This window comes from Acyrthosiphon pisum, chromosome A3 (assembly GCF_005508785.2).
Source record: "Acyrthosiphon pisum isolate AL4f chromosome A3, pea_aphid_22Mar2018_4r6ur, whole genome shotgun sequence".
NCBI classification, from domain to species: Eukaryota; Metazoa; Arthropoda; class Insecta; order Hemiptera; family Aphididae; genus Acyrthosiphon; species Acyrthosiphon pisum.
In genome coordinates, this window is record NC_042496.1 from 15933095 (window position 1) to 15950036 (window position 16942).

The window sequence follows — 16942 nt, forward strand, 5'->3', positions numbered from 1 at the left end:
TTAATACCTGCCAAAAAATAATGCATTACTACATAATTTTTTTATATAATGTGTTTTTATAGTTAAGTTCAAAAAGTTCATTGGATTAAAAACATTTTTAAAGTTTTTAAGGCATTTTTCTTATTTTTTATGGCATTAAAGTCCGATCCTTAATAATTTATAATTAATTGAATCCAATTTAAATGATCAAATAATGGGGGGGCTATATTTTGTTGGAAAATATTTAGTTGGAATGTTTATTCTCGGAATACCGTAAGAGTGGGATACCTTACTCCAGGGGTTAAAAATTGCTTCAAAAAAAATATTTATTGATATCAATTGTAACACATTACGATTTTGAGATAAGAGATTGTAGTTTTTTTTATATTTTTCTTATTAACGTTACAAATTTTTTCAAACATTTCAAATATCAATTTATTAGTTCGCCACCAAGATGTATGCCATGAAAAGAGTTATTTTCAAAAACACAAAAACTCATAACGAAAAACGAAAATCTAGGGGATTGAAATTTAATTTAAAATGTATTGACTTAGTCAACTAAAAAAAAAAAAAAATATTTTATTCAATTATATCATGTATAGGTTCAGATTAGTTAAAGCACAAGCACTACACATTGCACCAATAGTTATTACATGCATTAAAGTAAGGTAATTTTAATCATTGTGCAATGTAACCTGCAATGTATTTTACTTTGCTCCAATTTTTTAGGAATAAGTAAGTAAGTCAAATTTGAATTGTTCTTGTATAAACCCCATAGGTAGATGTTAGTTTAATAATGATTATCAATTATTATTTATGTGAATGTGAGCATAGAAGTTTTAAAATACTAAATAGGTAGGTAGGTACTAAAATGCTTAACACGTTCATAACATATTTTTAAAATTAGAAGTTTAAAGTTTGAACTTTGGTGAAAAGTGAATTTGATTGAATTGCGCTTTCGAATAAGACATATAAACATACGATTATATAATAAAATATAACTTAAACTCCTTGTGGTACGTATAGGAACCTACTGTACGATGACGTCAGAAGAAGTGAACAAGAGGATTATACTCGATTATAGTAGTATAGGCACTTATATATTATATCTTTATTGTTATCTTTAATAAGCTGCTGATAATATGACAAATGACAGTATATTATACTATTTAAGGTAACTACAGGCTACAATAAATTGTTGATGGCTCTAAATTTGAATATGTCAGTTATGTACCTATAGATATTATTTATTTTAAAATGTAAAATGCTAGTGCTGGGTTCCATATAAATAATTACTAAACATTTAGTGAATCAACATAATGCTAATGGTTCCTTAAATATGATTAGGTATTTAGGTATACTGATCAGTGGCCCAAGGTTGGATGGACCATTACAATTTAATGAATATATAATAAATGAATACATTTTTCTATGTAATTTGGCATAGATAGGTATGCCGCTTATAATATATAAATAAATATACTCTTATATTATACTTTATAATATATTTTACAAAACACATCAATTAATTGAGATAACTCCGGGTAAAAAAAAAATCATCAGTAAATTATGTAAATTCAGTAAATTATGTATACAAATTATGTATAAGCTATAAGATGTTGTAAAACTCTTGTCCTTTTCTAAAATATTATAGATATTCAGATAATCAACATTCAAATAAATTAATAATTATTTCATCATTTCTTTTTTAGATAAAATTGTAATATATAAAAATAATTTATATTAGAACGACGCAGATACCTATACAAAACAATAATAATTATGATTTTAAAAATTAGGTATGATTATTAATATTTTAGTACAATTTAAACACTACCTATATCAATTGAAAAGGTCTTATAAATTGATAACAATGTATAAGTATTACTCTTACATCATATACAAGTCTATGATCTAAGGTATTACTGTAGATACAAATTATTAAATTAATATTTCCTATTTTGTTTAGATAAATTTCAAAATGATTCCATATGAATATGACAATATCTAGAAGATTTCTACCAACAGACTATTTTTACTATACCAGAATTATTATTCTTTGTTTTTCAAGTACCTATCTAAGAGTGTCTATTATGATAGTTTAACATTTTATAACACATACATTATACATGTACTATATAATATAGATATATAAGTATTATATTAAACAATTATGAATGAATATGACTTAAATAGTTCAACATAATAACAACTCAAATTTATAACTAAAATAACAATTTCATTTGTTTGGTTAACAAGTAAATTTAGTTAGTTTAAGTACAATTTTTAATGGTTAGATATAAATTATATTCTAAAATACCAAAACAATATCATACATAGATACACAATATTGTTGTATAATTTAACAATATAATAATTTAATACAATATAGGTACTATATTAAAGACTGTATTCTATATTATATTATTAATAACAATAGGTATCATATCATATGTTCCATATGTCCATATATAAATGTAATATAAATTATATTTTAATCATTAATATAATGAACGTATCATTATCTAATTGACTCGAATCCTTGGACTAGGAAAATGTGAACGAAAAATCTATCATACAATTTTAGTAGATGTTTAAATTGTTCACGTTCAAATAAAATCACAAAAACAAATCATTATTTCGATTTCTGGTCGTATTGTGTTCTTACGAAATACGTTGTCAATGTGCCTTTTCCTTTAACGTACGTCGGGCCCCGACATTCACAATCATAACCAGCTGCCATCAGGATTTTAGCCGTATCTTCAGTGACCTAAATAAGAAAACCACATAATAAATTGTTAGATTTGAGGCTTTGCAAATACATATGCGGATATGGCATCGACGAATAACAGCCGTCCTGTAATAATATGCATACCTGAATTCTGCCCATAATCCCGCAACTGTCCATCCGAGACGCAACGTTCACGGTATTGCCCCAGATGTCGTACTGTGGTTTTTGTGCACCTACCACACCAGCAATGACTGGACCATGGTTTAATCCTATTCTTAGTTTAAACCGTTGAAAAGACTCTCGATTTATCTGTTCTAAAATGGTCATCAATGCGATAGCGAATTCAACCAGAATCACTACGTTGTGCTCTTGCTGCCTGTCCACTGCAGCCTATAAATGTAGTTTTAATATTATATATGATAAGTATTATGACACCTATAAGTGATAGCAGTTGTAAAAAAAGGCCTAAAGATCTTCCATAGTCTACCGTCTACCATCAAGTTTTGAATAAGTAAGTATTGTCATTAGGTACATATAGTTTGTAAACTCGAACAAGAATAATATGATTTACCTACAAGTAATCGACATGACGAAAAAAAAGAAAATTATACATTTACATAATTATAATATGGATAAGTATTAAATATACTATACAGTATAATATACACACGTCATCTCGTGTTATAATGTGTATACACATATGTATACCTATAGGTATGTTACGGCTTAAGTCCAGAACGTGGTTAAGGATAATGTGCACATTATCCGAGTGATCCGCGCATTTAACATGGGTACTACTTGAATAAAGTATATAGGTACTCGACATTTAAAATCATAGTTTCGTACATTAACCGACTATTTTGTACATTAGCCATTGATGGATGGATAAAGTAGGTAACAATCAAAAGAAAAAAAATATTATGAAGTCACTATTAATAAGGGCACTTTGTTTGACAATTGCTTATCTTTTGTTGTTTATTGACCAATATTAATTCCTTTATTCAATTATACATTTATACCTATTTTATCTTGAAAGTATACGTGTATAACGTCAGTTGAAATTGAATTAGGTATATTCGGAGTTAAACGTGAACTTCTGCAATATGATATGTTCAAAAGAAAAATTTTGTATCTGTTTCAATAAATAATTAATTGGAAAAATACTTAGATTTTCGTTTATTTATCTTAAAAAAATATTCCAAAATAATATAAAAAATTATAACTCAAAATCAAACGAAAACAAAAACAAGCACAGATTGTCCGGATAATGTGCAAATTGCCCAATTTCAGACTTTAGCTGTTATATATTGGTATACATTATAGAAGTATAGTAATATATACTATATATACATTAATATATTATATGTATTTTTTGAAGTTCACGAATTTCGATTAATACAATTTGATCCTTGGATACAATATACTTGATTACTTTTAATTTAAATTTAATTGTTATTTCACTATTTAAGTTATAACAATTAAATTACAATAAGACGTACAATTAAAAAAAAATACTAACTTTTGATGTGTTATCTTCTTTTCCAGGCCTAAGGCCTGAAGCTAACATGTAAGTACTGCCAATAGTTTTAATCTTCTCAATTGAACTAAATTTAGGTTTTAATAGTAGCTATAAAAATCATACAAGTATTATAATTTTTCCTTGTTAAATTCGTCTTATTGCAATGTACTATAAGTTTTTAAGTGGTAGAGATTTAAAAAAAAAATCTATTAACCTGGACTTAAAAAAATATAGAACATTCCAGAATAGTTTGAATACATTTAATTTTTTCATTACTTTATCAAAATCACAGATGATTTCATTTAACAATCGTAAACATTCCAGTCCTTGTTTATTGACATCGTTTTCATCATAAAATTCTTTATAGTTAGGAATTGACGCAAACATTACTGCTATGCAACTGTAACGTTCATGATATAAGTCCTAAAATTAAAACGAAATAATTACATTTTAAATAAATTGATTTGATTTTTTTTCACCAACTTGTAGGGCTTGTTCTTGAAGAAAGTGTTCTGCAACATGAGCTGGTAAAATATTTTCTAATAAAATTTTGTTGATACCTCTCATTGTTTCCACTTCTTCTTGTTCGACCTTTAATTTAGCTCTCCATAAGAAATCTGTTCGCGCAGCTAACTCGTTTTTCCTGTCTAACATGTGAAATACAATGACCAAAAGAATAACTGGAGCCCACATTTTTATCTGCCATGGTATTTCACTTGAAAAATAAAAATGGAACATATTATAACGACACAAGTATATCTTTGAAATCATTGTATTTTTGCTTACTCATCACTATATTTCATAAAATGATATTGAAATAAAGGTAATGTCTGGTATATAGACAAATGAAGTGATCCACAGATAACCATAATGAAAAGTTTCAGGGTGATACCAATTCGAAGAAATGCTGATATCAAAGACAACGTGAGGGTAGTACTACATAAAAATGCCTAAAAGTGATAAAAGGTACAATACAGTAAGTTCTAATGTTTTTGAATATAAATATACAGGGATGTATTGGTAAATAATAATTTTAGTGGCATATAAAGGTCTCACAAAAACGTCTGTCCCTTTGCTAGAAATTTGGTAAAAAAACATACATTTTTCGATATAATATGTGGATAATATAAATCTATATTTATCTACATTTATAATTAATATTTTTTCACGTATAGGTACTCCCGTATACTGTATACACTCCAATACATCCCGTAACAGTATATTAGATAGCTTACAGAAACCGCTGAGAAAGAATACCAATTTATTTGGTTTTCTGTTGGGTCTAATATTTTTGTGGTGTTTAAAAATAACTCATTTGTACTATTCAATTTAAAACTTTCGGTATAATTAATGTCCATGAAATCTTGCTAAAACATAATTAAACGTAAAATAATGAAGATATAAAATAATTAGACTAAGATACTAATAATAATACATTTTAAAAAACTAACCAAGGTAATAATGGCACACGTTCCCACTAACGTAGAACTTAATAGAAATATAGTCATCCGAAGCCATCTAGACGAACCTACGGAAACATTTTCTTGAGCACCGCAATCGTATTCTGACACCCAACTGGCGTATGCGAAAACAAATAACGCGATGAATGAAGCGCATTGAGCTCCCAACATTGTTAACGATCTTTAATATACAAATGATAAGTTTAATTTAAAAGATTTTTTAAAATATTTGTTTGATTATTTTTAAAACATAAATAATATTGTACAATGATTTGTGTTTAAGTGTAAATTATAATATACTTAAAATATTATAGTGTTACATGACATAATATAAGACTTATATTTACGAAAAATATATTAGTAGAAATTAATTTGTTCACTATGTTTTGTATGTATAAATAATAATAATAATAATAATAATAATATAATGTACATTTTTATTTTAAACTCACTTAGGAATCAACAGCAATTGTATAGCGACCATGCACACGAATAATAACAAAGCTGTGACACTGTAGTACTTGTAAAAAGGGTCCATTTGGTTTCTGTATTGTGATTCTTGTACGTTGTTCTTGAACCATAAGCACACAGGATTAAAATCTTCCGAGCTAAACCATTTCCTAAAAAATAATTGGTCGTTCAAATATAGCTTTAATAATTAGAAGTTATAACGATGTAATGGTACCGTTAGTGTTGAAAAATGTAAACACTTACTTGCAATCTAAACAAGTGTTTTTTGATGGAAGTAAGTTTGATTCAATCATTGCTAGACTCTAAAAAAACAGGATTATTACCTAAGGTATAACTTACAACGCTAGAAAAATGGTCATGAATATTATGAGAGTCTTTACTTACTGCTAGACCAATATTTTTCGCCATAGTACTTTCAGTTATGTTTGCGAATGGTTTGTCCGCGCCCCAACATTCGATATATTTAGTCATTTTACTGGGCGATCTATTTCTGCTAATGCCATCTTCATAGTGAAATCCACCATTTTCAGATAGCTTATTTCCATAATTTTTTAAACCGTTATCTGTTTGCTATCGCAGCAATAAAAATAAAATAACTAATTAGATTAATTCATGTTCATGCACTACGTTTCTTAAAAAACATATTTAATTTAAGGTTTTTATCCGATGTGAGTAAGTAAGTAACTAATACAAAAGTAACCTATCTATATTAAATATAGTTTTTCAACTAGCTTGTCAGAATTATAGCATTAATATCTTAAACGTAATTCAACATTAAACTAAGTACTCTTATACTAGCCTAACTATTACAAAGTTATGGAGTTTTATTGATTATAATTGATATATTAGTATTAATACTAACTAATAATAATTTTTTAGTTAGTATTAATAGTAGTACCTACGAGTTACCTTAAGTAACTTAGGTATATCATTAAATACATTTATTAATTACATTTTATTGGAATTCTGCATTAAAACAAATCAATCATAACTTTCAATTATAGATCGAATATTAAATCAGAGAAAAATGAAAAATGAATAAAAGAAAAATTTAAATTTAAGATATAATATACAATCAAGTAGAAATAAAATATAAAGTGACATTGTGTGAAAAATGAATTTCTTTGTCAAAAAACTAAAACATTATTTCTATACGTCGTATATGAGTTATGACTCAAACTTGCAAAAAATATAAAATGCTATATAAATTACTAAAATAAATATAATTCATTTTTAAAAAAAACGTTGAAAACTATAAGTAAGAAAATAGAAAAGTTAATTTAAAAATTATTAATGTTGTGAAGGTGTCACTTTATGTTTCATTTATAGGTAAAATAATTTCCACAACCAACATATTAAATATTCAACAATAAGATTCCGTATAAACCAAAAGCGTTAAGTTTAAATTAAGACAGTCAGCGATGATTGAAGATAGAATAATGCGAGAAAACTCTGATTAAATCAACAATGAGTATTATAATGTAATTGATTTTTTGAATTAATACGCGATGATTCATGTATTTTAAAATTACTTTCTTAAGAAATATATTATTTATAATGTTTAAATATTGTAAATATATTTCTGAATTTTGGCAACCTCTGCTACAGGTTTCATAGCAAATGCTATTAATATTTATTATTACCAGATTCGATTTATTCTTTACAAAATTTGAAGTAAGACTATTTATATTGGCTTCAAACCTCAAAATATTGGCGAAAAGACAAATAGCCGTAGAAATAAAGAACCAAACCAGGTTTCTCGCCTTTGTAGAAGGTTTGTATGAAAAAACATCCGGCGGTAGCAGAATTTGGTTTAATGGAAAATAGACGTCGATCAAAAAGTCTCACATTATGTGATCAGGTACAGACTGACCTTTTATTTATGATAATTTTTCTTTCGGCTCATAGTAAAAATCAATGAAATCCTTTTTGGTTATATTTCCCATCAGGGACTTGTATATTTTCCTTTGAATACGATATCATCAGTTTCCACCACGTTGACATCCAGTCCGATCGATGATTTTATTATTCATTTGACATTACCAAAGATTTATATGATTGTGAACAAGACACTATCAGAAAGGTTCGTTTGATTAATTTTTTCATTTGTAAACACTAATGGCTGTGAATTGTGATAGTCATTACTCAGCATACTATGGTCACGGTGACATGGTGTCCGTTTTACAAATAACTCGATATAGATATTGTCGATTTCTTGTATTTTTTTTTTACATTATAGATCTGATTTATTTATACGTAATAATTAAACAGAGATTTTAATATAATTTATATTAATCGTGAGCTCAAAGGGCTACTTACGTTTTTTTCTGAAGGGTGTACAATAAGGAATGTTTCTACTTTGTGATCTGCCAGGTAACCTTCTCTGGTACCACCATTGCCTGGTTCAACGGAAAATCTACCATTCAATTGTTCCATAGTAGCTCTAGTGACATGGACACGACTAAAACATAATGTAACCACTTATACATGTATTACAATCGAGATTCAATATTATATTAAATTATTTATTTGCTTATTTCTAGTTAATAAACTGTGTAATATATAAATGATATACACGCATTTAACGTAAAAATATACCTACCATTATCACTCATTATTTCAAAACCTACTAAGTACTAACTGATTAATATTTTTTTTTACATAATTTTTAAAATTTTTATTAATAATATAATTTTACGTTTTTTTACTTTTTCGTATTTTTAATTTCATGTTTCAAAGCAGAATATTATTTGGAGTATTTCAACATTTATATATAAAATTGCATACAATAAACAAATTAGTATAAAGTATTTATAATTTATATGAGTGAAGTAGTAACCTACATGAAACTCTGCGTGTGTGCCACTCCATCCCAGACATCAACTTTTTAAATACTTATAATTTATAAATTACCTGTCTAAAATTTAATGTTTACATTGAAGTAATCTGTAAAATATTCTGATTTGCAATAAGAAATTAAAATGAACGTTGCCATTAAAAAGTCAAACGCTAAAAAAATATAATGATTATCTAAATATAGTCAAAATGATAATTTTTTAAAAAAACATTGTTTTGTAACGACTTAAAAATTATTTAGAAAAATGTTAATAGTTTTTGAAAATTTTACGGTCTAGAAACTTAAATTATACTAATATAATGACTGGATGCTCAGGGTTATGGTTAAACACGAAAACACGTTCATCGATTATGTTAATTATTTAAAAGTCATTTGGAATAGAATAATTATTACTTTAACAATTCCTAGAATCATACCGAATATACGGATGCATTAGCGACACATGACAGGATCAATTTTGCAAATACGAAAACAACAAGGGCGTAGTCAAAATTCTGTGAACTCCGCTCTAAGAATGAAACGAGGACAACACTTATAAGGAAGCCCGCAGTACAACATTTCAAGTCTACCATAGGTGTATTGAGTCCTGAGCATCTTCACGAGTGACACACACACGAATTGTACAATTCATTATTTTTTAACTTGTGTAATATTTAAAATAAACAAACATTAATTGCAATAATTACTGTTGGAATTGTCTTCAACTAATTATTTAAAAAAAAATACCTGCATCTGGAACTCAGAAAGAGTGCACGTCACAAAACGACTGTTTTTTGATAAAATAAACACCCGGCATATTATATATTATATTATTAGTTTTATTACTACGTCACTTAATTAATATTATCATATAGGCATTTGTTATGTTGTAGGTACTACTTATGCATTGTAAATAGTTATTGATTATAATATTAAAATTAATAATTGTATAATTATAGTTCAATATAAATTCTAACTTGATAAATTATTTAGTTACCTATACTTAATTCTATTATATAGGTATAATATATCATATCATATGAATTACAAGGCCAGCTGATTTTAATAATATTGATTTTATAATAAGTGAATTAAATAATAATATCAATTTCGTTGAAGTGTAATATAGGTCTTGTTTTAATGAAATGCATGAAAATGACATGTTGACAATAATGAAAATTGTATGAGACTGTCAATTATTTAATCCTCACTATTGATATATTATGTATTTATATTGTTTATTCTGTTAAGAATTTATTATAACACGATTGATAGTTTGAATGACGAGTCTATTTATGTTAATTTGTATTGTTCATATTATTATGCTTATGGCTTATCTTACGAAGTATTAATATTCATTTTTCACATAAATTATCAAAATTAAATTAAATGATTGAAATCAAGTATGTTAAGGTTATCAACAAACGTCTGTAATTTGATTGTCAAAAAATTAAACGCATATTTCAGAATAGGTAAAATTTGATAATCTGATTAAAATGCCAAATGCACCTTTGCTGATCCTCCAATCATGTTTATAATTCAAAGCTGTCGTATTTGATGATACCTACGCATAATTGAGGGTAATTTTATTGACAAAAAGCATTTATACAACGCGATGTGTAAATATTAGGGTTAGTTTAGTTTCAAAATATTTTCCTTCTATTTTTACTTGAAAAGTAATTACCTACTGAGTTTTGTTAGTTTTGAAATGTAAAAAGAGGAAGTTAAAAGAGTAGATGGTGACACATCTTAAGAAATTATTGTCTTATTAATGTCTAATGGAAATTAACTTATAAAATTACCATCTAGGCTTAGATTGATTTCCAATGTATAAATCTTTTGATAAAAAAAAAAAAAAAAAAACACTTCACAGAAAAAGATAATAATAAAAATATATGAATCTACAGCTATTAAATTTCTCGATTCACGCGATACTAAGTCTAAAGATTTTGTTTGAAATGCGGAATGTTTATTTTAAATGTTGATATTTTAGGTATTATAAATAACAAGCGACGTATAAGACTAAAATGAATTATGGATATTGTGTTTAAATGATTGAGGAAAAGTTAATAAAACCGTGGTGGAAAGCAGTATGCGCATACGAACAACTTTTTTTTAATCAAATGTTGTTTTTACCCGTATTAAAATGTACTCTAAAATAACATTAAATAATCCAATATTTTACTATAGAGTAGAGACTCAACAAAATACAGCCAACGTGTAGAACATAACAAATTACAATGAAAATGAAATATTACAGTAAACCAATTTGTAACGATTCGACCGCGTCCATGTCAAAATTATTACTTATTTACTAGTGTCAAATTTGATAATAGTGATCATATTTTGCTGTTTATAAAAAAATAATAATTACCTAACATTGACGATCTACCTATAGGTTTATCATAATATACAATTATTTAATATGTAAAATGGGTATTTGGGATATAACACGAGTACTTGCTACTTTCACATTTATTGCCACCTATATTTTTTACAGGTACCTACTCGTTTTTTGCGTAGAAGAAGTATGACGTAAATAAGTATTACATCCATAAAAATTCGTAAAATCTAGCCAAGTTTGTATACCGTTTCTAATGTCATATTTAATATCATGTTAGGTAAGGAATCAAATGGTTTAATCTAATTACCTACGTATAAGTTCTTTTGATTTCGATATTATAGTATTAGTAGGTATTTTACTGCTGGTATATAGTATTGTTCTTTCTGTGATTTTTAGACACTTTATATACACTTTTTAAATTTATTTTAAACTTTTTATTCATAGTGATAAAATTGTTTTTCTTAGTCAAACAGATTGCAAATTTAAAATAAGGTATGTATAAGTACGTGTATACCTTCATAAGTTGTTCAGTAATTAAAAATTATCAAAAATGTATACCTATAGCCACAATTTTTTCGAAGTTTATAATATGAGTAAATTTGATATTCAGACATATTATATCGATTTATTTTCTAACAATTTCAGTTACTTTGTCGTACCTATTTGAAACCTCATATCGCTGCGTATATTATTATTTTATATAGACAATGACATTTACAAAATATTTAGAAAAACTTTATACCAGAATCCTGTTTACTGCACCGTTGTAAGGTACGTAGGTATTGAGTATCTAATGTAAACAATAAAATAAGAAGGTACCTTCCTTTTAATCTTCAGTATAAGGACATTTAATATTTTATAGTTGTATCCGCCTGTATTGTAAAGCAAATGCTTTTAAAATATCATCATCGATAATCTCATTTTCTTCTATATAGTTTTATGTTTAGTACTTTAGTACCTATAACAATTGATTATAAACACTATATTCTTTATAAGTTATAACCAATGGTAAGTTAATAAAGACAATAACTTAACCAATGGTACCTATAACTAGATCACTAAATCTATTTTATAACATGGTCTATCTCATATGTAGGGTTTAATTATATTTATTTGAGAAAAATAACCAATCATATTTTATATTACTGTCATGTGTATAAATAGCCGATAACTTTTACGAATATGTATAGTAGTGTTGACAACGCTTTAATGTTATTGTTTAAAAAAAAAATTTTTAATTAAAAACCTATGTAGCTCTTCTAACACATATCTGTTTATAAAATCCGCAGATTAAAAATAATATTGGATAAAACGAAACAATTTACACGCAATGTTTATTTGAGACTCTAAAAGCATAACCCAAAGTTTGTAAATTGTGACGATTCTCTTTTCATGCACTCGACAGTAAACAAACGAAAATTTCCATCAAAGGAAATCCTATAATATAATAAGAATTAGGATAAATATTTACTCTGTGTAGAAATATGCTCAATGTGTGGTTAATAAAAAAAGGGTCTAATAATATTACCCGGGTACGCCACCCGACTCCATGTGGTTGGCTAATGTCACGTCGTCGCTCCACACATCGAATTGCCATTTCCTCAAACCCAGCACGCCACACAACACGTTTCCGGTGTGAATACCAATCCGCATGTCGACGTTGAATCCAGCCGCTTCCCTGACAAATCTTAAGGAACACAATCGTTAAAAAATCATCGAGTCAAGAAAATCAAAAATCAAATTCTAAACATAATAATATATAATATATAATATTATACACCCGAGAAGAATACACATATTATAAAATATACTTGCAACTGTGTTTAAATTTTAATACAAAAGTTCTGTACCAGATATAGATATATTTTTAATCATCAAAGATAGGTAGGTACCTACTATAAATGTTGTATTGTAATTGTATTGAATCGAACATAATATTTAATTAAGATAGATTTATAAATTCAAGTTTATTTGTTTTATTAAATAAAATTATCATTGAGAAATTAAAAGTAAACCAAGTTTACAAAAATATGTATGTCTGCAATTAATTAGATTGCACAGGTGAATGATGGCTATTTGCTTACTAAACAATTTGTCAAGAATTAATTTAACTGAAGATTAAAATAAAAAAATCAGGAAGTTGTTTTTCTTCGTAGCCCTTAATTTCGCAACAATATAATCAACTGGATAATGTATCCACAAATTCACGTTTTACACAGCGGCGTTTAGTATAATATATTATAATAATATGTCTTAACATAAAATGGTAAATTCAATTTTTGTCAGAAAGAAACAACGTTTATTAGAAAACGGCAGTGTCTTAATCTCACTAAACTAATTATTCGAATCAATATTATTTAGGTACTTAACATTTTTTATTTTCAACAATTTTCAATAGTTTTTGTGATGATATTATGTTGTCTGACTGACTCAGTACTCGTTCAATATTACCTCGAGTAAAGTCTAATAATATATAGAATGCCACTTATAAGGCATACCGTTTCGATAAAATAAGAACTTACAAATGTTAATGTTTTAAATGGCGATATAATCGCTAAATTCATTTTCCTCACCTTATCGCTTCTATCATCTGCAACCCCATGTTGACACAGTTGTAGGCGTGATTTGGTCGTGATACGGGAAGTCCAGAAACACAGTAGTAACAGTCACCTAAGATTTTTATCCTCATGCACTGGTTATCCTGGTAACACAATGGTAAGTCATATTTTAGTGGTCAATATCTCGTAAAACGTTAAACACAATTTATTGATCAAGAAAATAGTTTTGAAATATTCCGTTTGTCATGTTCATTGGCGTACTTAAGCCAGGGAAATCAATTTAATTATATGTTTGACATCAACATGTTTATTATTATTTATAAAAGTTTTCTTTAGAATTTTTTCCAAATATCTAACATAGGTACGTAGTAACATTGAATTATTAAATAATAGCTACCTAGTTTATTAAACATTTTTAGTTGTTACTTGTAAGTAACCTCTAAGTAGAGTTATGTGAGAAACCCTCAAATGTTTAATCGATTACCTAATTGTTCCCAATTTCTCATATAAATATGTAATATTAATTGTGATCGGATGCAGACGACGAGCACGGAGCAGCCACTCTATTTAGATATTTAGATTATAATTTAATTTCATAATCATATACTTTATAGAGGTTATAATTTAAAAAGTCTACAGACAGTGAGTAAATTTATAGTACGTACGATTTGATTAGTGGTTAATGACCTATAATGAATCTTCATATAGGATCTGTATTATGTAATATTAACCTCTAGTCATATTCCAAGTATATAATAACAAAATTAATTAATGCATACATTATTTTGACTTTATAATAGATTATACAGTATAAATCAATAATGTTTACATAATTTATATCATATCAGATGTTAATGAAATAACCAGATTACTGTATAATTTGAAATGCATGCCAAGAAATTGAAACTTAAATTGTACCTTTTGATACAAAATTAAATATGAGTCCCGAAATTATAATTTTTTTAATTACCTATGTGTTATTTTATTTTGTTTTCGTGCAATAAACACTTACTAACTATTGAATTTTGTTAAGTTAAAGGTTATATAACTTAGTTGTGTTAAATTATAATAATTAGTGGCATAACTAGGGAGGGGCTAAGAGGGGCTTTTTCTACACATATTTCTTGTTATTTCTATACAAATTATTAATACCTATAACAAGGTATCCCTAGTAGCTTATACAATCCCACGTATAATTATATGTTTAAATAAATGCATTTTAAACAAATAATTCTATTACAAATAAAAATATTTAGTTTAAAATAAAATAAATATTACACTATGTTACAAAAACCAAAATATGAGGTGAGATTAGTTATATATCTGAGTTAGTTTTTTTTAAAAGCAACGATATATCATGATAATCAGTAATCACATTTGGAAATCAATCCTCAGTGAACTTATATCACCTACTGTATTTATAGGTTTTTAAAATTTTAAAACAAAGAGAAAAAAAAGAAAAATTAGATTGTAGTGAGTAATTATCTTTTGAATGGAAACCTCAAGGAAAATGACCACGGGGACGCCCCAGAAAAGAGATGGATTGACAGAGTGACAGAAGATTGGCATGAATTTGTGCAAGACAGAGAAAAGTGGTGGAATATCGCAGTGACGGCTAAAACTCTGAGGAAGTAGCATGGCCAGGAAGGGAAGGGAAGGAAGGAAGGTAGTAATTATTATTATTGTTTAAGCATCAACCACAACTTAACTTGCATCAGGTTAACATTGACACATTGTACCTATTTAAATTGGACTCATTTATATATCCCGATTTTTTTTTAAATTTGAGATTAATTTATTTACATCTATAAATGTTTCACACAGATTTTTTGGAATGTGGAGCTCATTTTTGGCCTTTGTGCAATTTTGTCCCTGGACAACAATGTGTTTAACTGCTATTTGTACATTTCAAGTTGATCAATTTTATGTTGGGCATAATAAAGGTTCAATCAGTGCCACCAGGTATCTATGTAAGATTTTTATGTAACCGATGTAATTATATTTATATTTTAGATATCATAATATAACTAACCTTTTACTCAAGCTTTAAACGTTTGTAAAAAAAATTAAATTATGTCGAACATTTTGAGGTCCGGAAAGAAATTACTTATCTACCTGATTATTTTTTGGAATTCCAATTGCAATTAAAGAGTATTAACTTAGTACATTTCATACTTACTACTTAGCCCAAAATTAGTTTACAAGTTAAATCACATCTAAATAATAGAAAAATAAATAGTTTGTAAAAATGCCAAATCATTATATAATATAGATATATATTATATATAATATTATTTTCTGAATCACAGTAACCAAAATTGATTTTGATGAGAATAGTATTGTGTTTGGATTTTTAATCTAGAAAAAGGCTACATTGCAATTCTAAAAAAATCAAAAGTCGTGTGTAAAAAATTATATCATCACAAAACCACGTAGTCTATACACCTTTTACCATTTGAGAAAATGTAAAAAAAAAATGTTAACGTATTTACTTTATTTACTCGTGCAGAGCATTACATGCAGTAAACCTGATGTGGCGTATTATTATATAGGTATACCTAAGTATATACAAATAATATAACATCATTTCCGAGGGAGTGTGAGTCTTTATAACTTCTCCATATAGCGAATTTCCGCGTGTACATAATATGTATTATGATAACGATAATTATGCGATTCTAATCCGTATAGAATATTGCTCGCGGGACTATACGCGTACAGCGCACAAAGCTTACGTGGTGTACCTCTGTGGCAAGGAAAGCTCATTTCGCCTATTTCGAGGGGCCCTCGGGGCCACAAATAATGATGCTGTAAAATTCCTACTCTCAATTCATAGTTTACAAATGTTTAGATGTGTAACATACATATTGTGCAGTGTGTGTCACCACGATGACCACAAACAGTAATTTTTTTTTTTTTTAATTTATACTTTTGTATCATCGCGCATTATATTTGAAGATAACTTACGCGAAATATTTAGCCATAATAATTATTATGATATTATTGAATTATTCATAACGTATTTTCGGTTTACCGAGATGATT

At 27.1% G+C, this 16942-nt stretch overlaps 1 protein-coding gene across 2 annotated transcripts in view; it reads right to left on the reverse strand.

Moving 5' to 3' along the window:
• Window positions 1-1075: 1075 nt before the first annotated feature.
• The window catches only part of LOC100164066 (adenylate cyclase type 2), a 77043-nt gene continuing 61176 nt past the window's right edge, over window positions 1076-16942 (reverse strand). For both annotated transcript variants that reach the window (XM_001948880.5, XM_029491628.1), the window contains exons 7-20: window positions 13914-14041; window positions 12869-13027; window positions 8480-8621; window positions 6545-6730; window positions 6404-6462; window positions 6142-6309; window positions 5681-5870; window positions 5465-5596; window positions 5016-5179; window positions 4713-4944; window positions 4506-4652; window positions 4230-4337; window positions 2855-3100; window positions 1076-2749 (exon numbers count right to left, since the gene is read on the reverse strand). In XM_001948880.5, the coding sequence (XP_001948915.2) occupies window positions 2615-2749; window positions 2855-3100; window positions 4230-4337; window positions 4506-4652; window positions 4713-4944; window positions 5016-5179; window positions 5465-5596; window positions 5681-5870; window positions 6142-6309; window positions 6404-6462; window positions 6545-6730; window positions 8480-8621; window positions 12869-13027; window positions 13914-14041 (2196 nt within the window). In that variant the 3' untranslated portion in view covers window positions 1076-2614. The remainder of the gene's footprint in view (window positions 2750-2854; window positions 3101-4229; window positions 4338-4505; window positions 4653-4712; window positions 4945-5015; window positions 5180-5464; window positions 5597-5680; window positions 5871-6141; window positions 6310-6403; window positions 6463-6544; window positions 6731-8479; window positions 8622-12868; window positions 13028-13913; window positions 14042-16942) is intronic.